General features: G+C 46.5%; 3 protein-coding genes across 4 annotated transcripts in view; 2 read left to right on the top strand and 1 right to left on the bottom strand.

The window, feature by feature from the left end:
• The window catches only part of TNFRSF21 (TNF receptor superfamily member 21), a 39,292-nt gene extending 29,364 nt beyond the window's left edge, over nt 1-9,928 (bottom strand). The window contains exons 1-3 of the mRNA XM_083730342.1: nt 9,605-9,928; nt 5,223-5,874; nt 1,801-2,301 (exon numbers count right to left, since the gene is read on the bottom strand). Of these exons, the coding sequence (XP_083586468.1) occupies nt 1,801-2,301; nt 5,223-5,874; nt 9,605-9,646 (1,195 nt within the window). The 5' untranslated portion in view covers nt 9,647-9,928. The remainder of the gene's footprint in view (nt 1-1,800; nt 2,302-5,222; nt 5,875-9,604) is intronic.
• Nucleotides 1-24,497, top strand: part of LOC310840430 (uncharacterized protein) — a gene marked incomplete at its 5' end in the record, with an annotated part of 135,589 nt that overhangs the window by 76,746 nt on the left and 34,346 nt on the right. The gene's annotated exons all lie outside the window — the stretch shown is intronic.
• CD2AP (CD2 associated protein) overlaps nt 15,275-24,497 on the top strand; it is a 38,419-nt gene continuing 29,196 nt past the window's right edge. Inside the window, exons 1-2 of one of the 2 annotated variants that reach the window (XM_083730328.1) lie at nt 15,275-15,471; nt 20,937-21,097. In XM_083730328.1, coding sequence (XP_083586454.1) covers nt 15,468-15,471; nt 20,937-21,097 — 165 coding nt within the window. In that variant the 5' untranslated portion in view covers nt 15,275-15,467. The remainder of the gene's footprint in view (nt 15,472-20,936; nt 21,098-24,497) is intronic. The other variant, XM_083730327.1, reaches the window with a different exon arrangement.

Genomic DNA, 24,497 nt, shown 5'->3' with positions numbered 1-24,497 from the left:
TTGGAGGCAGCTATCGAAAGAACGCACTGGCAGGGTGACTCAGGTGAAGACCCTCTAAGTTGCTTGAAAATCTATATTCCAGGAACTAGGCAGTTCATGTTAAACAAGGAGACTCCCATAGAGTGAAGTGAAGGCAGCGTCTATGTTTGTTTAAAAAGAAAAAGAAAAGAGTACAGCCTCTAGAGAAGCGTTTGAAGTTGAGGAAGATGCAGTCAGCAGCCCACTTTCAAGTAATCACTTGGACGTAATCTTGGAAGAGCTGTGTGTTCCCATTTGCCAAAAGTAACCGGAGGCGGAGAGAAGAACCTTGGCTTTATGAATGAACGTAGAATTCCCTATTCAGGTTTAATGCCAGAGGTGGGAGGGCGAAGCTGCAAGTGGGCCTGCCAAAGGGGGCACAAAAGTGTGCTAGAGGTAGAATTTTCTTATTGTAAATTTTAGATAGATTTCCACCCCAGTTTTTGTCAAAAGGCACATCCTCTTAGGGTTTTTGGGTGGGTCACATGCCAACTGTGGGCAAGACTAAAACTAATGGCAATGGTGGTGTATCACAGGGGGGGAAAGGCCAGGAGAATAGCTTCTCTCTCTCTCTGGAGCTCCTGCTGCAAATATATAAAAGCGGTCGAAGTCTTAAAGCCATCTGTGATGTATAATCACTGATTCTGTATTTAAGTTTTGTAGCATAATATATTTTTGGGGAAGATTAAACCTGCTGAGGGGTCCATAAAATTGTGGCATAGTTTAATGGAGGGCTGGCTAACCTTTCCTGAGCCAAGAGCTAAATTTTACCTTTGCCAGCATTGCAGGGACAGTATACCAGCAGCTGGGGTAGCCAGAAATGGGGGCAACCCCCCTCCACAAGCCAAATAAGCCCTCTCTCTTCAGCTGATCTCCACCCAACTGAGCAAGTCCCAGTTGCGCAGCAGGCACTGGGCTCTGCTCACCCCAGCACAGCCCACTTTATTTCTTTTTCCTGGGAAGGGGGCAGATTGGGTCCCTGAACTGGGGCTTAGCCATCTCTGAAGACAGTAATTCAAAGTAGTCCTGAGGACTCTCCACAACCTTGAGCATACAGTATTTCTATTCTGCTGAATAAGAAAACTAACTTGGAAGCCTGCATACATTTTTCAGCTGACTGATCTATCAACAGTATTATTATGATAGCCATTCTGAACTTTCTTGCTTTATTCTCTGCTGAAGTCAATGGAAATGTTATGCATTTATACTAGTATCCTTATAGGAACTATTTGAAGAAACGTGCCTTAAGTAATGCAAGAATACACCTGGCACAGACACAGGCAGATAAGCCAGCAAATACGCAAGAGAAATGGACCACATCAGCATTTGCTTTAACCTGCTGAGCCATTTTGAGATAACTACCACATCACAGAGGTTCAGGAGTTAATAGCAAACAGCTTTTACGAATACAAAGTTCGTCAAGGCACGCCACTCCACTTCCATAGTGCTTTAAGTTTAGGATCAAACCAGAGGCAACTTTTAAGCTGCTGTTTCGGAATGGCCGTGCTTCTTTCCAAAAAGTAGCCATGGGAGATTCCAATCTCTAGTTCTGGGGCAGGTGGAGGTGGGAAAGACCTTATCCCCATTGCTTGTTTTCCTACTCCAAGCTGCCATCCCATCTTGTCACAAAGCTGCTTTCCCCCAACTGAAAAATGCCAGCTTCAATAGCATGGTCTTTAATGTGCTGCGAAACTCTTGTTTTAAGTTAAACAGGATGAACAATTTCAGTTATGAACAGAATTCTCTAGGTTTCATTTGTGGAATTTGCTCGACATCACTCACCATGGCCATTGCAGTAGTAGATCCATTTCTCCCTGTTCTGAGTCAGAGTGGAAGATTTTCTCAAAACGGACTTTTCGACAATGGCACTGGGATCCTGCCGTGGTCCTTTCTTTAGAGTTCGTGAACTTTTGCGGACACTGCACACAACGATCACCACCAGCACAAGCAGCAGCAGCAGCACGATCATCCAGGGCAGGTGCTCGTTGATATCAAAATGCCTGTGGCCAACCTGCCTTGGAGAGCCTCTCTTGGGGGGGTTGTAGGGAATGCTGGATTTCACACCGCCACTCATTTCCAGCGCGGGCTGCGTTTTCAGGACGGGAGGGGCGTGCTTATGGTAATAGGTTTGCTGGTGATTCAAAGGCGTAGCATATCCCATATCAGTCACGTTGACAACTACAGTCTCATTCTTTGAAGTCCCATTGTAGCTGTTGGTTGGCTCCACCATGTCAACGGACACATTTGGGGTGGCAGAAAAATTGGAAACCGAAGCGTTCACACCTGAAAAACAAATGCAATGTTAGAGCAGCAGGTATAGAACCTACCCACTCTTACTGTAGCTCTGGCCCAAATGCCCTTTAAGTATGATTGATTCCTAGAGGACTTACAAAGGGGGTTCTCATTTATGTTATGTGAGTGCAAACAAATATACATATAACAGCATCCACAGGAAGAACTGGGTCAGCCCCAAATTTTGTTTAATAGGGAATGCGCTTCTGAGAAAGGGGCGCTCTGTTGCTCGACTGCTGGAGGCCAAGACAGCCAGACTGAAGAGGTTGCGAATAATTGCAAAGGGCAAGGGAGATAGTTCTAGGATAGAAGGTCTGTATGTGGAAGCCTGTCCCTGATGAGATTCTAAACATTTTTTTCCAAACAAGTTTGCAAGCTGCTTTGATGATCTAAAAGTGGGGGAAAGGCTATAAATAAAGCCCCAAATGTCACAGGCACAATTAAGCTTTCAGTTAAGTTTTGCAATATTCAAAAATGTTTACAACACCAAAACTAAACAGCAAAAGTCAAACCAACACCTCGCTCATCGTTCTGACAAAGTGTAGCCATTGTTTTGCAGGGATCCCCAACTTGCAAAAATAATCAAACATGCACATGACATTAAGCATGCTTTTTCTCCTTGTTCTAGATTAGGCATGACCAGATTTTATGGTGAAAGCCATTGATAGTTCATTACAAAGAAAAAGTGTCAGAAATGAATTAAGTTTTCTAAACATGCTGTGCTGCGACCAAGAGAATATCTTGGCTCAAGTCCGCCCGCGTCTATTGCTTCGCCTCTTTCAGTTTGGCAGCCATGCTTTGTCAGAATGTATCGCACAGCAATGGACCAGCATCTTATTTTAACAACCTTGATTCAGTCCCTCATATTTTTGATACGATACTTTGTTACCACAATCAGATCCGACTGCAATAGCTACAGCTTGGTAATACAATGGATCCACTGAAGCCATTTTAAAGTCCCTGACTTACTTCCTCCTCTTTCTGCGGTTCCTTAAATTTATTTTTTACATTTCCTGCATATTCTAAATTAACTTAAGTTATTCATATACTCTTATAAAACTACAGGTTATTACAATAATCCTGCCAATGTTCTTATCTGTTTACAGTTTGTAGATATTCAATAAACCATTTCCATTCTTTTATTAAAAGTTTGTTATCTTGATTTATTATTTTTCTGGTAAGTTTCAGCAAAACTGATCAGTAGATTATTAATACAGTGGTACCTCGGGTTAAGTACTTAATTCGTTCCGGAGATCCGTTCTTAACCTGAAACTGTCCTTAACCTGAAGCACCACTTTAGCTAATGGGGCCTGCTGCTGCTGCCACGCCACCGCTGCATGATTTCTGTTCTCATCCTGAAGCAAAGTTCTTAACCCAAGGTACTATTTCTGGGTTAGCGGAGTCTGTAACCTGAAACGTATGTAACCCGAGGTACCACTGTACTAAGATTAGCTGTTGCTACATTATGTCAGCTAGAAAGTTAACAAAAATACATTTTATCCCCCCAATACAATAGTTTATGTATTGAAAAGGACTGGAGGTATCTGATAACCACTGGGAATATTCCAATTGCATTTCAACCCAGTTTTTAGTTCATTCCAAAGAAACAGCAGATATAGACTTAGGTAAAGGTAAAGGTACCCCTGCCCGTACGGGCCAGTCTTGACAGACTCTGGGGTTGTGCGCCCATCTCACTCAAGAGGCCAGGGGCCAGCGCTGTCCGGAGACACTTCCGGGTCACGTGGCCAGCGTGACAAAGCTGCATCTGGCGAGCCAGAGCCACACACGGAACGCCGTTTACCTTCCCGCTAGTAAGCGGTCCCTATTTATCTACTTGCACCCGGGGGTGCTTTCGAACTGCTAGGTTGGCAGGCGCTGGGACCGAGCGACAGGAACGCACCCCGCCGCGGCGATTCGAACCGCCGACCTTTCGATCGGCAAGCCCCAGGCGCTGAGGCTTTTACCCACAGCGTCCCCCGCGTCCCCTAAGACTTAGATAATAAAATTATAGACTTAGATAATAAAATTATTCCAATTATGATTTTTATGCTATGGCAAACATTTGCAATAATGGTGTTTTGATCCATAAAAGTGAATGGACATTGAGTACAAACTGATTCCACAACCCTTGCTATGCAAGAGCTACAAAGGTTGCAGTTTGGATTGTATCCAAAGGAGGGATGCCCACCTGTGTGTCCATAGAGGTGTCTACATAACAATATATAAATTCCAAAACAAAATGGAACAAGCCACCATTCAAATCAATCAGCACCTACTCTCCTGACTGCTGCAAAGCAACAGAATCATGAACAGGATGGCGCTAGTCTGAAGTGTTTGGGATAAAATAAGATCTTATCCTAGGCATATCTACCCAGAAGTCCCACGAAGTTCCATGAGAGTCCCTGTGAGGGATGCAGGCATAGGAGGATCACAAGATAAAAGCCTCTCCCATCTCCATGGCTGCAGACTACTCAGAAAAGTCATGGCACGGTATGCTAAACACAGAACCACCCCCAGGGCAGAAACAGACCCTGACCAGTGTGGAGCTGACCCAAGAGATAATTGCACCGCTTGGGAGCTGGGTAAAGGGTCTCTAATACCATGTAATGCATCAGCTGGAGGTTCCTTTGTACAGAAGGCATTCCAAAACACAGCTAACGCCTTACCAGCTCCTTTCTCAGAAAAGCACACTTAATTTTTTACATATTAATATTAATATTTTATTGAAAGAATTTCAATTCTAAAGAAAAAGTGATACAGAGAAAAAAGGGGGGAAGTGAGGGGATGGGGGACGACAACAAAGATGTGTATAATAAAAAAGATATAAATATATACAAAAATGTAACATACCATACTTCTTGCCCAATCTTGCATGCCCTAGCTACAGACATTTGGCAATGCCATTCACTTACCTTTGGAAAGAAAAGTAGAAGGAACTTTGTAATGTTCTCCACCCTCTTCTGGTCGTGACAAAAGCCCAGCTCCAGTCAGAAAAGCTGGTGAAAGTCCACAAGTGTTGTCTCTCTCTTTTGTCCCTGGTTTGATCACAACCATGTTTGCTTGTGAGCAGTCAGTGAATGTTTTGCATCTCAGCATGCTAGAAGGCACATCAGAGAAGCTGCCACGAGGGCAAGGTTTACACTTGACATCTTCTGTTTCTGTTCCTTTCTTTTTTAGGCCCCACCCAACGCGGCACACAGAGTAAGATTTGCAAGCATCGCCGTCTCGAAATTTACCAGGTGGACAGATGCACTCACGGTCCGTCAAAGCAGTGCAGGGGGTTTTCTCAACCATCGGCGGCTCACACAGCTTTTTACATGGATGGCATCTCTCTATCCCATTTTCATGCTTTGTGAATGTTCCACTGGCGCATGGGCTGCACTCTCTTAAGCTGGTCGTTGTGCAGTGCTTAGACACATAGGTTCCTGCGGGACATTTGTCACAAGTCAGCTTTGTGTTAGTGGCACGATCCAAGTGGCTGTATGTGCCAGAAGAGAGGCTTATGGCATTCTGTTCAGATGTCAGCTTTGACTGAGCATCAGTGGTACCAAGGAACATAAATCCCTAAAACACAAAGATGAATGTACGTTAGCTACAGACCATAAGGCAGGTCACAGCAAGCCGTATCAGCTTTACTCTATTTAGGTAACTGCGTTTGAAAGACATGCTCGGCTCGCGGCCTGGAAGAGTTTTTGCCCATCTACCAATCCATGAGCCAAAGTTTACTAATCGCTAGGCAGGTCATCGGCTTCTGAAGGGAGAAATACTGCTAAAAAGCTGCCAACAAAATGTCTACTTTAAAGATTTCCCATAGCATCCTGACAGACAAGCACAGACCCTGTGGGGTTCTTCCTTGCAGGCAGGTGCAACCCTTCCCTCTGAATTGCCTTTAGGAAAGCCTGTGGCAGAGGACTGGCAGAAGACTCTCTGAGAAGCCGCCTTTGACCCTTTGAGCTGCCCCCATCCAGGAACTGTTGTCCGCCTCCTATAGCCCTAACACAGCCTCTCCAAGTCCCCTCATCTGCCAGAGAACATTAAGCAGCCAATGGGAAAAGGATCCAGGAAGCTACAGGCCTGTTAGCGTAACTTCGGGGTAAATTGGTGAAAGAATCATTCAGTTCTGTGACAGGGTCAATAAACACATGGAAAGGAATGATCCAAGAGAGCGGAAAGACACAGTATACTTGGACTTTCAAAAAGTGTTAGATAAAGTTTCTCAGCAAAGACACATGGGGTAAGAGAGGAAGTCCTCTTATAGATTGGAAACGGGCTAAAACAGAGGAAGCAAAGACTGGGAATTAATTGACAACTTCCCTAATAGAGGGATGTAATCAGTGTGGAGGGGGGGATTTATATTGGCGCCAGTGCTTTTTAGCTTGTTTATAAATTATCTGGCATTAAGGGGGTGAACAGCAGGGTGGTCAAGCTCCCTTGGAAGGTAGTGGACTCTCCTTCCTTGGAGGTTTTTAAGCCGAGAGTGGATGGCCATCTACCAGGGATTCAGCAGCTGTGATTCCTGCATTGCAGGGGGTTGGACTAGATGGCCCTTAGGGATCCCTTCCAACTCTATAGTTCTATTATTCCATTATCTCCATGCATTAGTCTCTAATGACTGTTGATTCAAATATCCATTTTATTGTGCACTGGATTCAACCAATGAGTCCTGTTTGCAGAAGCCTGCAGAAAGACTTCTGCTAGTACGATGGGGCCTTCCCCCCTTTTCCTTCCCCATGCCCCCCCATATGAGCATCAGCTAGGGGTGAGGGTCAGGAGAAGCCCCAATGCCAGTGCATCTGATTTAATGCTGGCATAATAAAATAGATATCTGAAGTGGTGTCAATTAAAAAAAATCAAAACTATTTTGAAATCATACTTTGAAACGTAAGATTTTCGCCAGTAGATAACAAAACAGAGTTGCTAAATTAAACTGGCTCAGTTTTCAGGGCTGCAAAGTTTAAGTCCACTCCACATGGTTATAGCAACTGGAATTAAGTGCCCTTCAAGACTATTATCCTGCATTCTTGCTCTTGTTGGGATCAGCTGCATTTAGCCAGCACATGCAAGTGGTTAACACTTTTGTTGAACTCTTAGCAGTCAACCAAGTGACTGTAATTTTGGGTGTGCAGCATTTTGAGCATGATGGTCACTGGAAGAGCAAAGAATTGTTTCCATTATATCTTCCCAAATAAGATTCGGCCCCAAATACTAAACTACCACAACTGCCTGTGAAATTTAAAACCTACAGGTTTATCAAATAAATGGCCACAGGGCTGTTCACATCCTAGCAGCTACGCAACTGCACTGGAGATTTCTAGAGATTTAAGAGTAGAATGTCGGTACCACCAATGGAAGGTCATTTTGTTGCTTTTGTCGTCAAGGCCCAATAAAGATGTGGAGTGGCCCAGGGTTAATATTCTGTCAGGGTTAATATTCTGATTAATGGTTGCCCAGACATGGCTTCTCAGGAAGGGCAGGAAAGACTGCGGAGACCCCCTGAGACGGAAATTTAATAGGGAGCCCTTGATGAAGCAGTTACAAAAGCCTTTTGGCTGCAGAAAGGAACATAGGAAGCGGCATTATAACATTTCCTCTTCTCCAATCTCTCCCCAGTACAAAATGCTTCCACCCCAGATATTCACTTCATCCTGCCCCACAGATGTCCTGTCTTCTTCACCTTGTTCTCCAGTAACAACCACAACCCCTTAAGTGTTTTCTGCAGCCACTCCATCTCCCAGGGGCCTGAGCTGAGCGGGCTTGCTCACAGCAGCAAGGATATCTTTTAGGCAAATGGTCCTGGGATCTACCACTGGATCCCAGGAGATGTTCTGCCCCCCCTTGAGTAGATTACTGCCAGTTAAGTTGACTTAGAAGGTCTGCCGCTGGAGAAGCCCATGGCATGGCAGACAGGCCAGCACAATGGCTGGCCCTGCAAACCGCCAGGCACACTCCTTTATACCAGCTCCAAAGTGGCAGGGGAAGCTCCTCCCCACTAGCTTAATGGAAAGGGAAATTTACTCAAAGCTGGCCACCCCTGCATCAGCTACAATCTCACTCTGACAGAAAACGTAGATAAGCACAATCACAACCACGGCTGGATTGGCGGACTCCTGGGGGTGGGTGCAGTGGGAGTGCTTGCCATTTCCCCATCATTTTTTGCTTTTCAGCTTGGGTGTCCCTGCCCCCCTTCCCAGAACGAGCACACAATGGATGCAGTTCCACCAGGGCACTCATCCTCCACTTCTGCAAAACCATTGATTTGTTGTTGTTGTTGTTTCCTTTTAAGACTCATGCTGGAGATTTTGGTAACCAGACTGTTTTCAAAGAATGGGAGAAAATGTAACAAATCTATGCCCCAGCATCTATCACAATAGTCATTTTTCTATGCATGCAAGATTAAAATGAATGATAGCATGGTGGCAAGAACCATGCAAAGGATAAATTGGACTTCAGAAAGGCTCCTCTGCCTGTTGGTCACGAAAACCCCAAGAAGATTGTTTGCTATTTTTAAAAAAGCTTTTGTACAAATGGTGTATCCTGATGGCAGTTTCAATTCTTTTTGCTGGACTTTCAGGATTACTATTTGCATACAATCAAAATTTGCACAAGTTGTACACACACATTACAGAGGGATTCAGTTGCAAAGATACACATGTGGAACCCCAAATACTTATGCTTTCAATATACCCAGAAAAAATACCATTCCAAGTTGTGAGGTGGCTAGGGGCATCCCATTAAGAATGGAGAGCCCCGGCTTCAACTCCCCGCTCTGCCAAGATACAGTCTATGTGACAGTGCCACTCCGTCAGCCCCGCCTGCTTCACAGGGGTTGGGGGGCAGAGATAATGGGGGGGGACCCTGAATGCTGCTGCCTTGAGTTCCTTGAAGGAAAGGTGGGATATAAATGTACCAAACATGCAATTGTTCTGCTGTAACAATACGAGACAGGGTCAGAATCAATCCAGTTCCTTGGCACCTGGCCTATGAGACATCGGATGGCAGGATCCAGGGTCCCGGTCAGCAAGCGACCCTTAAGGAGGGCTGCTCCCCCGTCAGCCAGAACGGGGAGCAGCTCCTCTCTTGCCTCCTTTCTTCCAAGCCCAGCAGCAGCTTCCCAGCGGGACTTCCAGCCGCACCCTAATGCTGCTCCCTTGTGCGCAGGAGGAATATGCCCCGCCGCTCCCGGGGCTCCTTGGCGGAGGTCTGGCTTGCCGCAAGAGCGCCGGCCCCGCTCCATCTCTCTCCGCTGCCGGGAACAGGGCCGGCCTCTGCCCTCCCGCCCGCCCGCCCCACTCACCGCGACGAGGCTGGCCACGAGGGCGGCTCCGGGGGCGCCCATGGCGGGCGGGCGGCGGGCGGGCAGGGGCCGGGGTCCTCTAGGCGCCCATGGAGGCCGCTAGCAGAGCCCCGGGCGGCGCATGGCCCGCGGAGGGAGGGAGGGAGCGCGCGGGGCCTCAGCGAGAGGCCGCCTCCGAGGGCGGCTGCGGCGGGGCGGGCGGGGGCTGCGGGCGCGGCCGGCTTCCCATAGCGACCCAGCCGAGGCCACGACGCCTCGCTCGCCGCGCCGCCGGCTCCTGCTGCTGCTGCTGCTGCTGCTGCCGCGGAATGGGCGGGGAGCGGCGGGGGCGGGGCTTCTCCCTCCCGTGACGTCACTCCGCAGAAGCCCCGCCCCGCCTCGGACGCAGCACAATCGCCTTCCTGCGGCGTCGGGGCCGGAACTGCCCCCCCCCCGGGGGCGGGGATCTGGGCTGCGGGAGGAGGAGCCGCTCCCCGGCCCGACTCTCCGCGAAGCCCGGCTGGCTCTTCTTGGCCCCCCATAAATTGCCGCCCTGAAATGTGCTCCGTGGCTTTTCCGTCTCTCTGGGGATCTCAGGCTGTCAGCATTCGAGGGAGGGAGGGAGGGAGGGAGCAAGAGGCGGGGGACCAGGCGCCCCCGTTTCCCGGGAGAGTCTCCCGATTTACAAATCAGCCCCATACAAAATCCATCGAAGTTGAAAAGTGTCCCCGGATTCATTGGAAAAAAAATCTGGTAACCTTAGCGAGAGGGGGAGGGGGGCGTAGGAGTAGGATCGGGATAATTTTTGGCGCAAAAACCTGGTGCCCCCTTGACTTCCTAAACCAGGTGTTTTAGGACAGTGTTTTTCAACCTTTTTTGGGCAAAAGCACACTTGTTTCATGAAAAAAAATCACGAGGCACACCACCATTAGAAAATGTTAAAAAAAAAACTCTGTGCCTATATTGACTATATATAAAGTAATTCTCTTGAATAGGAATCAAACACAAAGTATTTTATAATTACTTTATTATGAAATAGTAAGTAAAAAGAAATATGAAAAATTATAAAATACTTTATTTTTAAATCTTTCGAATTTTTCAATTTTTCCCACGGCACACCAGGCAACATCTTGCGGCACACTAGTGTGCCGCGGAACAGTGGTTGAAAAACACCGTTTTAGGATATGCTTGGTTTGGGGCTTACCGTATTTGACTGTTTCTCTTGAACAAAGCCTATTCTTCATTGCTCAATCAAAGTCTTGCTGTTGTTTTTCGAAATGGGAGATTGCTTCACACCTACAATAGTTTATTGTCTGTTGGGGAGAGGTGGTTCTACATGTTCTTAGTTGCTGTTGATAAGATTATCCGAAACTAAGCAGTCTGTAGAAAGCTTATTGTTTCGACTTGGAAACTGTGAATTAATTTAAAGAGAGCAGTCATGCAAGTTATTGCTTAAGGCCGTGGTTCCCAATTCGGAGGTCCAGGGACCACAGGGGGGTCTGCAGCCCCATCTCTTGCCTCTCCCAACTAAATTTTTGTCATTTTGCATGGTGATATCACAAGTTTTATTCTCTGTTTTAACGCTGTGAGATTTTTCAATACATTGACCAAAATTGGTTTTGAAATCACATCGCGCTAACGATTTTGACCCGGCAATACGCAGCAATATATCGCTCCTTGTGTGAGGGAGAGCAAGGCAGCCGATTTCAAGGCACCACTGATATCAAACGAAGGGAGATGAGGGCAGCCGATAAGCTGCAGCCTTCCCTCACGGTGAGGGAAAACAGGTCGCCCTCACTTCAGTCAGCAGGAAGTGGTCTAGGACTGGTAATGGTTTAGCTAGAAATTGCACTACTAAATGAGAACACTCTGACTTGTTTTATTTCTTACAGTACCCCTAGGTGGCAATAGCAGCCCAGAAACCACAAACATACTTACAGGCTATGGCAGTCTTCAGGAATGGCACCAGCAAGCCTCTCACTGCAAGCGACTGAACGTGTCCTCAACTCGCCATATTTTAAAGAGCTGAAATGACCTTCAGTCAGAGGCTTCTACTTTTGAGTCTTGAATGTCTCCTGTGCATATTTACATCTCAGGAGTGTCACCCAATAGACAAGGATGCTGTAAGATTCATCATTTGGATGTCAAGAGTGTTGTTGGGGGGCTGAAGATTAAAGGCCCCAAAGCTGTCAGCTATCATTCCTCAATTTCCAAAAACTTGCTACACTAAAGCTCTAGATTATCTTGAACCTGAGTACAGCTGAGGAGGTGCAGCAAACACTTAATAACTGACATCTCATCGCATTTCCTTGTGGAGAAAAATATTTGCTTTGAACAATGCAAGGAAAACCCCACCTTCCTGTGTATAATGATTAACTGCACGACCAGTTCTACATCATTTGATTCTCTAAAACAAATGGAGGCTGCTAAAGTTCTGTGATCCCAAAATGGAGATTAAAGGAACAGCTTTGTTGTTGTTGTTGTTTAGTCGTGTCCGACTCTTCGTGACCCCATGGACCAGATCACACCAGGCACTCCTGTCTTCCACTGCCTCCCGCAGTTTGGTCAAACTCATGCTGGTAGCTTCGAGAACACTATCCAACCATCTCGTCCTCTGTCGTCCCCTTCTCCTTGTGCCCTCCATCTTTCCCAGCATCAGGGTCTTTTCCAGGGAGTCTTCTCTTCTCATGAGGAGGCCAAAATATTGGAGTCTCAGCTTCAGAATCTGTCCTTCCAGTGAGCACTCAGGGCTGATTTCCTTAAGAATGGAGAGGTTTGATCTTCTTGCAGTCCATGGGACTCTCAAGAGTCTCCTCCAGCACCATAATTCAAAAGCATCAATTCTTCGGCGATCAGCCTTCTTTATGGTCCAGCTCTCACTTCCATACATCACTACTGGGAAAACCATAGCTTTTACTATACGGACCTTTGTTGGCAAGGTGATGTCTCTGCTTTTTAAGATGCTGTCTAGGTTTGTCATTGCTTTTCTCCCAAGGAGCAGGCAATCTTTTAATTTCATGACTGCTGTCACCATCTGCAGTGATCATGGAGCCCAAGAAAGTAAAATCTCTCACTGCCTCCATTTCTTCCCCTTCTATTTGCCAGGAGGTGATGGGACCAGTGGCCATGATCTTCGTTTTTTTGATGTTGAGCTTCAGACCATATTTTGCGCTCTCCTCTTTCACCCTCATTAAAAGGTTCTTTAATTCATCCTCACTTTCTGCCATCAAGGTTGTGTCATATGCATATCTGAGGTTGTTGATATTTCTTCCAGCAATCTTTTTTTTTTACTTCTTTTTATTCATTTTCTATAGCCAAACCACAAAAAAGAAAAAAAAAGTAAACAACACACACCAAAGAAAAAAGAAAACATCAACCAAAACAAAACACATGAACAAACCAGAAGACAAACATTAATTAACAACAAATAATGGTCGACTTCCCTCCATCTCGGTTTCGGGTTATGTAAATATTAAATCCATGCTGCAGTTTTTCATTTTATATCGTCTACACGTCGCAAGGGTTATATTAAACCTACTGTGATTTTTATATCTCTAGAATTTGTTTCCATATATGTTATGAATTTGGTCCAATCGTCAATAAGCTTTGTACCTTTTTGCTGTCTGTTGTTCTGCGTGTCAAATGGTGTCCGTGCACTGCATCATGTTATCGATTATGCAGAGTGGGGCTTGCCTGGGCCCCCAATATTTTATTAAAGTCCCCCCCCCCCGCTTTGACCAATAAATATGGGTGGAAAAAAGGCTACATGAAATTTAAAAATTGCCCATGTGCCCATTTCCCCTGCCCTTTGGATTACTCCTGCGTGATTTCTGTATTACTCTTTAAGTGCCATAAGAGGCCAGCCTGCTTGTCTTCTGCTCAAAAGGTATGCCAACAAGAGTTGAAAGTTTCCTTCAGAAAGGTAGGGTGCATTTCTGTGAGCTGCTAAAATGCTCTCAAAACGGTGGCAAATTTTTTGAACCTGGTTACTAAGGCAGCAGATCTGGAAAGAGCATAAAGGGCCTTAGGCTACATCCTTCTCTACCCCCAGGCCCAGAGTTGCTATCATTTCTTTTGAGAGGTTCAGTGTCAAATACTAACTGGCACGGGCAGCCTATGACTGTCAAAACTCAACCGCCCATGGTTCATCTCTACTGGCATTGCAGGATGTGAGCTCTGAAACCTTGACACTGAACATTGCTGGTCTCAGCAGATGATGTCTCTAACTTCACGAAGCCAAACTGCCTTAGAAATGGTGCTTCTGCTTCCTAGTTGAAGATGTTGGCACACGGTGCTCAGCTGTTCCCTGCTCCTTCCTGGGAAGAAAACCAGGACAATTATATTGAGGAAAGGCTACAGTATAACTGCCCAGAATGGTCTGTGGGAGATGGTAGGATGGCTCCAGGTGAAAGAGAGCAGAGTTTTCCTTCAAGGCACAAGTCTGCTGAGACCATGCAGAGCTTCTAGTCACTCTTCAAAATGAAAGTGAACAGACTTTGGAGCAATCAAATGAAGCGGGAACAAGATACAGGGAAATAAATGGGAACAAGCTGTGGCACGGGCAACCACCTCCATTCTAGATCTGCTAGAATTCAAGCAAATGTGGTTAAAATCTTCTGGTGCTAGCACAACACACCCGTGTGTCTTTGCAGAATAATGGGACCGAGCTTTCAGCTGTGCTGGAGGGAATGTGGGTTTGGAGGAACCCTGCTGCTTCTGGTGGGAATGGCCAACAGTGGGTACCACCTGAGCCTCTGCTGAGTGAGGTCTACCTGTAAATGGAGCTCCTGAACTATGCTCATCTTTCATTTTTATGGACAAAAACGGTAACTTGATAAACTTTATGTCAATGGCTGCCCATCTTACAATTTCACACCATTGGAAGGAGGCAGACAGACAGACAGGAGGCAGGCCATGCAAGAACTTGGGACCTTTGCCTTCTGGAGGAGTTAACCAATAATTTCTGGACTACTAAGAGGTAAATCAACACCTTAAAGGCATTGTGCGGTTTGGCATCCATTTATTTTGTAGACCACAAGGCCTGGAAACGTGAGGCACCCACCTTCCTACGGGAAAATAACCTGGATTGCTTGATTTGTCACCTTTGATTCCCCCCCCCCCCTCTTTGGTGGGTCATGTTTTCTGCCCAAATATTTTGGGAGGGGAACCCAGCACATCCACTTCTGCTTTTGAATGGACTTTGTAAAGCCTGGGCTTGTGTATTTTTAATATTAAAGAGGTTTTGAGCAATCTTCGAAGCAAAATTATCGAGGGAGACTTTCCTTCCCCTTGTCTTGCTGTGGAAACAGCTGCATTTTTTACCCTCTAATGAGAAAATATGAATAGCTTGGAATCATTTATCCCTCACAAGCTACTGTATTAGTTTATTTATTGTCTCCCAGTTCAAACACTTCATATGAAGTAACACTTCCAGTCTTTGCATAATTTCTAATCTATACAGTATTTCAATGTGCCTTTAATAAGCTACTGCGTGAAGAGCAAAGAGGAGGACACATTTCCCGACTTCTCCTTCTGCCTGCCTCGCGGACTCCCCTGCAAGGCAGGCCTGGGGCCTCTCGGCGGGGGGGGGTCCGCGCCGCCCCCTCGTCTCCCTTTCGTGGTGCGGCTCCCCCTCCCTCGGCCTGGCGGCCCCCGCCGAGCCCCCTCCCGGCCCGTCTCCGGCGCGGCCTGGCCCGGCGGGTGGGGGCGGCGCCCAGGAGGGCGGAGGCGGCGGCGGGGCCTGCCGGGCTTCCCTCCCTCGCTTCCTGGCGGCGGCCAATCTGGCCTCGCGACCCGCCGCGTCCGGCCTGAGCGGTGTCGGGCACCGGGCGAGGGGCTCCCAAGGGCGCGGCGCGCTGCCTCCGCCCAGCCGGGTCCGCGCAGCATGGGTAAGGGGCGTCCCGGGGGCGGCGGGGGGCGGGAGGGAGGGAGGGGGCGCCTCATGGAAATGGCGGGTCCTGCTCGCCCCCCCCCCCGCTCCGCCTTCCCTTCCTCACCAGGGACTGGCGGCGTGAGAGAGAGGGTATAAGGGGGGGGGCAGGGCTCCCCTCCTGCGGTTGCCGCTGCTGCCGCCAAAGGGGCTTCACAGCCAGCCCCCCCCCCCCCGCAGTCCGAGCCGGAGGGGTCGCCCCACCTGGGAGGGGCTTCCTCCGAAGCGGGAAGCGAGTGGCCGGCCCTGGCGGTCCCTTTGCAGCCTCTCCTCCTCCATTTTGGAAGGAGGCAAAAGGCTTCATCCTTCACCCCAGAGATGGGCGCCCATTGCTCGGGGCCGGGAAAGCCGCTGGCGCCTCCCGCGCCGCTTCCCGGCCCTCCTGCCAGGTACTTCTTCCGAGCCTGATTCTGGCGCCGCCTTGCTGTGCAAAAGGCCTCTTGTTGTCAAGCAGCGCCCAGGCTTGAAGAAGATCCTGCGTGCTCCTCTGCCCCACGCTTTGCTTTCAGTTCCAGGCAAAGTTGCTGCAGCCTGTGGGGGAGTGTTAAAGGATGGTTTGGTTTTCTCTGTCGAGTATAAGGGCCACTGTCTCTCAACAGTTCCCTTTAAGATTAAATTGGAATTACAAGGGACAGCTAGGAAATTTCATGTAACCTGATCCTGTGTACGATTTAGAAGTCAATAATTGGTTATCCAGAGGAACCTAATTCCAAACAAATGTTTGTGTTTGTTGAATGTCTTGATGGTTTTGGAAATAAACCCACAAAAAGATACCAGCAAAGCCTGAATCCCCCTGAACATATTGAGGAACAGCACGCTTGCAAAATGATGCATGTTTTCAAAATTCTAAAAGGGAGAGGATATTCATGTGAAAGAAGAACACCTGTGGACAGAGTAGCGTTGGAGGCTAGCTAGGAAAGCATTCATTGAGCCACAGAGAGTAGAAAAACTTAATGAGAAACTAATGACATGCAGTTCTTTGGAGAAGACATTTGGGAGGTGGCAGTGGAAGTTACAGAAGGCTACATTTCAAAAAGCAACTGTATATAGTTATTGAAAATAATAAGATCCACGTAACAAATGCCATGTAATAACTGGAGGAAGTGCCCAGTGGCTTGTTTTTACTCTTTAATTACCACTTGCTTTAAACGTGGCTCAACAGTGATTCTGGCTTCTTTTATATGGAAATAATATACAGTGTATGTTGTGTATTGTAATGTTGCTTGATAAAACTTGATTATTTTTCTTCCTTGGGAAGAGGATGTTGTTGCTGATGGGCTTTGCTCTACATTTGACCACCTCTAAATTGGAAAGTACTGAAGCAAAGCCCAAGACTCCAGCATATGCTGTCAGTGATCACATAGTGTAGCAAAAGAAGCACTGTGTGCCTAACTTCTTAGTAAGAAGGAAAAGTTTTTCTTTGAAGTTTGTCTGTCTACAAGTTACACCTTTCTCTTTGTTCAGAGGTAAATTTGTTGTCCCTTACCTCTTGCATTATTTTAATTACCTTTGTTTCCTGCTAACTGGGCAGTTTGCAAAGATGAAAAGACCTGATTTGCATGTCTTGCTAAACCCTGGTTTAACAAGAGGAGGAGGAGGAGGAGGAGGAGGAGGAAGCTGACAAGAGCCTCAGGCTTCCATGTTCTGCTATCTTCATCCCGCACAGCTTGGTAGAAGGACTTGGGAAGCTTTTTTCCTAAGTCCCTGAATCACATTCCTTCTGCCTACGAGGCCAAAAAAGGTTAACCACCCTTGATTTAGTGTGACAGGTGAACTAGGCTAGAAGTTCTGATTCAGAAATTCTTGCATATTATAAATGCTTGCATCTTCTCTACCAAACAGATGTTCAGGACAGCCTACCTACCCAAATGTGCACTGATTTCTGCTGTGATACAGTGGTACCTCGGGTTAAGTACTTAATTTGTTCCGGAGGTCTGTTCTTAACCTGAAACCGTTCTTAACCTCAAGCACCACTTTAGCTAATGGGGCCTCCTGCTGCCGCTGCATAATTTCTGTTCTCATCCTGAAGCAAAGTTCTTAACCTGAGGTACTATTTCTGGGTTAGTGGAGTCTATAACCTGAAGCGTATGTAACCTGAAACATATGTAACCCGAGGTACCACTGTACTGGGATGAGGTGGGGAAGGAATTTCCTGTGTGTTACAAAGAATGTTTTGCTATAGTCACATGCCTAGACACATCAGAATGCTTCTAACATTCTGTAAATATGTAATGAGTAGGAAACATCTTTAAAACATACTTATCTCATCTACTCCACAATAGTCTTGTGCAAAATTGAGTAAAAGTTTCCTTTGATTATCCTAATTTAAAGTCATCCTTTTATAATCATTTTGTGGGATGCAGGTGGCGCTGTGTGTAAAACCTCAGCGCCTAGGACTTACCGATTGTATGGTCAGCAGTTCGAATCCCTGCGGCGGGGTGAGCTCCCGTCGTTCGGTCCCAGCTCCTGCCCACCTAGCAGTTCGAAGGCACCCCTAAGCTCAAGTAGATAAATAGGTACCGCTTTATAGCGGGAAGGTAAACGGCGTTTCCGTGTGCTGCGCTGGTGCTGGCTCACCAGCTGCAGCTTTGTCATGCTGGCCACGTGACCCGGAAGTGTCTGTGGACAGCGATGGCCCCCGGCCTCTTAAGTGAGATGGGCGCACAACCCCAGAGTTGGACACGACTGGCCCGTACGGGCAGGGGTACCTTTACCTTTTTACCTTTACCTTTATAATCATTTGGGCACAAAGTAAAGTTTAAAATGCAGTATGTGTGTATGTATGTGTTATACGTATACATATTGTGTAACATCTCTAAAGCTTTTCCACTAGTCTAAAGTGGTTGAATGTTACTTCGTACGTTGGAGAGAGAAATAAGCAAGTAGCAGCCGGGGGGGGGGGGCGTGTAGTGGTGGCAAAGCAGCTTGCCAAGTTCAGCTCATAAGTTTATTGTTCTAGGCAAAAGCCATGACAAACTTGTATTAGGCAATAATATTAATAAAATAATGCAGAACGTGATCCTTATTTCCCTTGTGCATAGAATGAAATAAAAACTTTTGACCACTATTAAAAATTCATATTTTTATCTCCAAAAGTTACTGAAATGTAAATTGCTGTGCTTGAACTGTTTAGCCAGAAGCCTTTTCCCCTGTTTTATTATTTTTTAAAAAACGGCCTGTTGCTGAAATGGGAAATGCTGGCATATGTAGAAAATGCTTGTGGTAGTGTGGGTGACGCTATATCAGTCTATTTATAGCCAGAGAGGAGGAAAAACAGCAGACACACAAAAATGGCTAAAATTAACTCTTGATTATTGACTTGCTTTTAACCTTCAGGTCTAAATCTGTGACTTTAAAAAAACAAGCAAACTAAAATAACAACAAAACCTGTGTTCTGGACTTGCACCCTAATCCTATGTAAATAAAGATTACCATATATACTCGAGTATAAGCCAACCCGAATATAAGCCGAGGTACTTAATTTTAGCACAAAAAACTGGGAAAACTTATTGACTCGAGTACAATCTGGTTCACCACACCACAGACCTGGTGGTGGCGGCGGCAGGAAGAACAAGTAGCCCGAAACGGCTCCTTTCGGGCCGCTCGTCCTGCCGCCGCCCGCCTCACTCAAGTATAAGCCGAGGGGGACCTTTTCAGCATAAAAAATCTGCTGAAAAGGTTGGCTTATACTCGAGTATATATGGTACTTCCATGTGATTATGCACAGGATTGTCACCTAAATTCTTCATTGTGGCCTTTGTGTGGCCACATCAGAACAAAGCAATATTTGGAAGGGAGCTACAAACCTCTGGGTACAAGAGGCCTCCTGCCCCATGAGAGTGTACAAGACTCAAGGGGCAGGAATTACTATCTTCCCATTAAGTTCCCTTCTGGCCACCACAAGAGCACTATTGTCAAGTTATTTCCTCATCCAGAGAGCTCAGCCTCCCTTTTACTGCCCTGTCCTTTACCTCTTTTGCTTTCTCTTTTCTTTTGTTTGGTTCTTTTCTTTCTTGAGTGCCCTTTATTCTATCTCTCCCCCCTTTTTTCTTTCTTTTTCCTGCTTTATTGGCCTGAGGGCCTACTGGAGGGCTAGCACCCTGCCTTGGGTGAACAGGAATGTTACTTATTCTGTCTCCCTCCAGAGCATGTTGGATTCCTATTCCCATTGTCCAGTGTTTACTAAGCAGTCCTGCATAGGGTGATGTGTGTGTTGGGGGGGGATTGTTAGCCATTAATCAGTTGATATGTGATTTATTTTGTTTTGTATTGACTTGCCTGCAAGTGCTAAAAAAACCTCTGGTCTGCTTATTTGCATGTCTGTTTTCCCAGGTTAGGAAGACTGAAGCTTTGATAAGAGCAATTGCTTCAGTCTGGGAGCTTCTATAGGAACTGGGCCTCTCAGTTGGGTTCTGATCCAAGCAAGCGTTACTGTGTGCTTTCCCGTACTCCTGAGGAGCCCCATGCACAGCTGGTGGACACTTTGCCAGCGGCTTTGAAGTTCTTGCCTGGCTCTTAGTCTCCTCTTCTCCTCATCAGATAGACATATCTGATGGCTCCTTGGAATGAAGACTGTGGCCATGGTGGATATCTGCTGGAGGGCTCAGCTCCTCAGCTGAGGAAACCTTGGGTCTGCACAGGGTTCAACGCTAACACTGGGTGCCAGGGTGGCCTTCTCAGGTGGCAGTAGCTTTGATGGGCCATGGAGCCTAAAAGGGATAGAGATTGGAAGGGCAAAGGCAGGTTCAGGAATGGTGTGGGCTGGAAATCAAACCCTTGCATGGACAGATGTAGGCAAAGCCACACACTTCGCAATCTTGAATATCAACTTAGTTACCGTCTCATTTGAGCTTCTTTCTTGTAACTTACAGCCTTGGTATGCTGCTCCTCTTTGGTTTTGTGAGTGTTATGAGTATTAAAGCAGTTTGTAAAAACACACACAAGTAGGGCTTGTACTTCCATGTGCCTGAATTACATACAGTATGTTTCCGAGCAACAATTCAAAGTGTTGGTGCTGACCTTTAAAGCCCTAAACGGCCTCAGTCCAGTATATCTGAAGGAGCGTCTCCACCCCCATCGTTCAGCCCAGACACTGAGGTCCAGTTCTGAGGGCTGCGAGAAGTGAGGTTACAGGGAACCAAGCAGAGGGCCTTCTCGGTAGTGGCACCCGCCCTGTGGAACGCCCTCCCACCAGATGTCAAGGAAATAAACAACTATCTGACTTTTAGAAGACATCTGAAGGCAGCCCTGTTTAGGGAAATTTTTTAATGTTTGAAGTTTTATTCTGTTTAATATTCTGTTGGGAGCTGCCCAGCGTGGCTGGGGAACCCCAGCCTGATGGGTGGGCTATAAATAAATTATTATTATTATTATTATTATTATTATTATTATTATTATTATTGACTCTTCTCTTCTCCCTCCTAGTTGAGTATGTTGTGGAGTATGACTATGATGCAGTGCATGATGACGAGCTAACTATTCGAGTTGGAGAAATCATAAGGAATGTGGCAAAACTAGAAGAAGAAGGATGGCTTCAAGGAGAGCTCAGTGGGCGAAGAGGCATGTTTCCTGACAACTTTGTTAAGGCAAGTTCATCGCAGTTCTTTGCCATAACAGTTGTGCAACTTCAAACATTAAATCATACCTGTACTACTTGACATTAAGCTTGGAGATCAGAACTATTTCAATAACGATACAGCTGAAATTCTAGAGTGGTGTGCGAAAACCTTTGTAGGAAGAAAGACCTTGATTAGTTCTAGAAATTGGCTGAGAATATTCTGAAGAGTTGTAAATTTAAGGCTGTGATTTGTTTTCTTTCATATTGCAGCTTACTATTCGACTTTCCCTATTTATATTTTATGGCATTTTCTTCTTAAGGTTGCAACTTGCAAAAGCTCTGAATTGGAACCCATTCTATTCTTTAATGCCAGTTGTATTCCTCTCTGCAACTGACATAACAAATGTGCAAGGAAGAAGTTACTAGGTTCTTGCATATTGCATCACAGTGGGCCAAACTTGACATTACGGGTGACTGATGAAAATTGTATCCCTGCATCTAGTTACTCCCTTCTCAGCCTTTATGTCTGATTTAGCTTGTACCAATATAATGACTTCAAGATGGTGTACTAGATGCAGTTGGATGGAAAATGGATAGTGTACAGAGTCATTTATGTTTGGTACCTCACTAGTGGCTTTTGGTCCAGAAATGGGTTTGGGTCTTGTCTCCCTCACTGCTCCATTTGAATGGGTCTTCTCTCTGCACAGAAGCTTGTACAGAGTGGTTTTGGAGCTAAAGTTCAAAGACTTTATAAAAAATGAATATCTGTGGCCAAGATATTTCTCAATCAGTGCAGAGATTCTTCTGCACTGTATAGAAGTTTTCATCCTTCTTGAATATTTACCTGCTTTGTTGTTTGCAACCACCATCTGACATTCTGCAATTTGGATTGTATGAGTTACTTGTTATTTTGCCTAACATAATGACTCCTTGAAATCTCATAATATAAATTTAAAAGGAGAAACAGCTGGTGGTGAAATGGGATGGAGAAGATTCTGATCCCCTGGATATCATGACTTGAGTGGTGAAAAGAGCTGTTAAAACAGAATTGGAGAATTGGATCTGGCCAGGTGGCCAGATCCTGATCTCTTCTACCCCTTGTGGGCCAGATGAGCAGGTGGGCAGCCAGTCACTTGACATGGCCATGATGTCAAATGATGGGACCTTTTGGCGAGTCCTGACAATTGCTGGGACTTCAAAGCACCATGCAAAGAGCCTTGCTGGGTCCTTTGAAGCACCGCCTGCCAGGTGATTGTTAGTGCTTCAAAGAGCTGAGCAGGGCTCTTTGCAAGGAGCAAGAGGCTTGCAAAGGGCCCTGCTCCATAATATGCAAGCCCCTTCAAGGATTGCACTGCTGATGTCAACTAGCTCCCTTTTACTGCCAGTCAGCTGATGGGCAGTAAGAGCAAGCCTCTTTTACCCAAGCACAAACAGGAGCTCAGTTTAAGGTTCCTGATTCTACACTAGTATGATGGGGGAGGTGGTATAGTTTGGGGAAACAAAACTGGAAGCCAGATTGGGACTGCTGGTGGGGCCTCATCAGGCCCATGGGCTGATGTTTCTCCATCCCTAAGCTAAAGGATTCGAAATAAGGAAACAAAGCCAAACTTCCACATTTTCAGGATGTATGTAGAATATTTTTCATCAGGGTTTAAGGGCACAATTTCTCAACAGCAGGATGACATGCTTGATGTCCTATTCTGAGTAATGAAATAATAATAATAATAATAATAATAATAATAATTTTTTATTTATACCCCGCCCTCCCCAGCCAAGGCCGGGCTCAGAGCGGCTTACAAGCAATAATAAAAACAAGATGAATGATTACAAACTTAAAAACAAAAATAAAACACAACAATTAAAATAATAGAACATTAAAATATTAAAATGTAGCCTCATCGCAGGAGGAGAAGGAAAAGAAGGGGGGAAAAGAGAGAGAGGGGGGGGGAGGGAGGGAATCAAACTGGCTCCAAGCCAAAGGCCAGGCGGAACAACTCTGTCTTACAGGCCCTGCGGAAAGAAATCAGATCCTGCAGGGCCCTGGTCTCATGAGGCAGAGCGTTCCACCAGGCCGGAGCCAGAGTTGAAAAGGCCCTGGCTCTGGTCGAAGCCAATCTAACTTCCTTAGGGCCCGGGACCACTAGGGTGTTGTTATTTATGGACCTTGAGGCTCTCCGTGGGGCATACCAGGAGAGGCGGTCCCGGAGGTACGAGGGTCCTAGGCCGTGAAGGGCTTTAAAGGTCAAAAGCAGCACCTTAAATCTGACCCTGTACTCCACCGGGAGCCAGTGCAGCTTGAAAAGCACTGGGTGAATATGCTCCCATGGCAGAGACCCCGTGAGGAGCCTCGCTGCAGCATTCTGTACCCGCTGGAGTTTCTGGGACAGCTTCAAGGGCAGCCCCGCGTAGAGCGAATTACAGTAGTCAAGCCTGGAGATGACCGTCGCATGGATCACTGTGGCCAAGTCAGGGCGGGAAAGGTAAGGGACCAACTGCTTGATGCGGCGAAGGTGGAAAAATGTCGCCTTGGCTGTTGCTGTAACCTGCGCCTCCATGGAAAGGGAGGCGTCAAGGATTACACCCAAACTCTTAACGGAAGGCAATGGCACTAATTGGGCCCCCGCAAGAGAAGGGAGTTGGTCCCTCATCCCCATGCCATCCCGACCTAGCCATAGGACCTCTGTCTTCGAAGGATTTAGTTTCAATCGGCTCCCACGAAACCATCCAGCCACAGCTTCCAAGCATCTGGTCAATGTGTTTGGGGCCGAGTCGGTGTGGCCATCCATCAGCAGATAGAGCTGAGTGTCATCAGCATATTGGTGACAGCCCAGCCCAAAGCTCCGGATAATCTGGGCAAGGGGGCGCATAAAGATGTTAAAAAGCATCGGGGAGAGAATTGCGCCCTGCGGCACTCCACACACCAAGGAGTGGCGCGACGACATTTCCCTCCCTAGTGCCACCCTCTGTCCCCGACCAGAGATAAAAGAGCACAACCAGTTACGGGCTATGCCCTGTATCCCCACGTCTGCGAGGCGGTGGTCCAGAAGATCATGATCGACCATGTCAAAGGCTGCTGACAAATCTAAAAGGATCAGCAGTCCTGACCCGCCTCGATCCAGTTGTCTACGGAGATCGTCTGTTAGGGCAACCAGAGCCGTCTCCATCCCAAAACCAGGACGGAAACCGGACTGAAATGGATCTAATGCCGATGTTTCCTCCAGAAACCTACCAAGCTGCTCAGCAACCGCTCTCTCAATTACCTTACCCAGGTATGGGAGATTTGAAACTGGGCGGTAATTGGATAGGTCTAAGGGATCTAATGAAGTTTTTTTTAAGAGTGGACACACCACTGAAATGCTGTTGATGTTGTTGCACTGAAACAAATTGCCTGCCAAGTATTAGGAATGTAATGGATTCAGAAGGGGAAT

This window comes from Podarcis gaigeae (genome assembly GCF_964106915.1).
Source record: "Podarcis gaigeae genome assembly, chromosome: 3".
In the NCBI taxonomy this organism is placed as follows: Eukaryota; Metazoa; Chordata; class Lepidosauria; order Squamata; family Lacertidae; genus Podarcis; species Podarcis gaigeae.
Note: the sequence above shows the minus strand (reverse complement) of the source record. Positions and strands in the feature narration are given on the sequence as shown.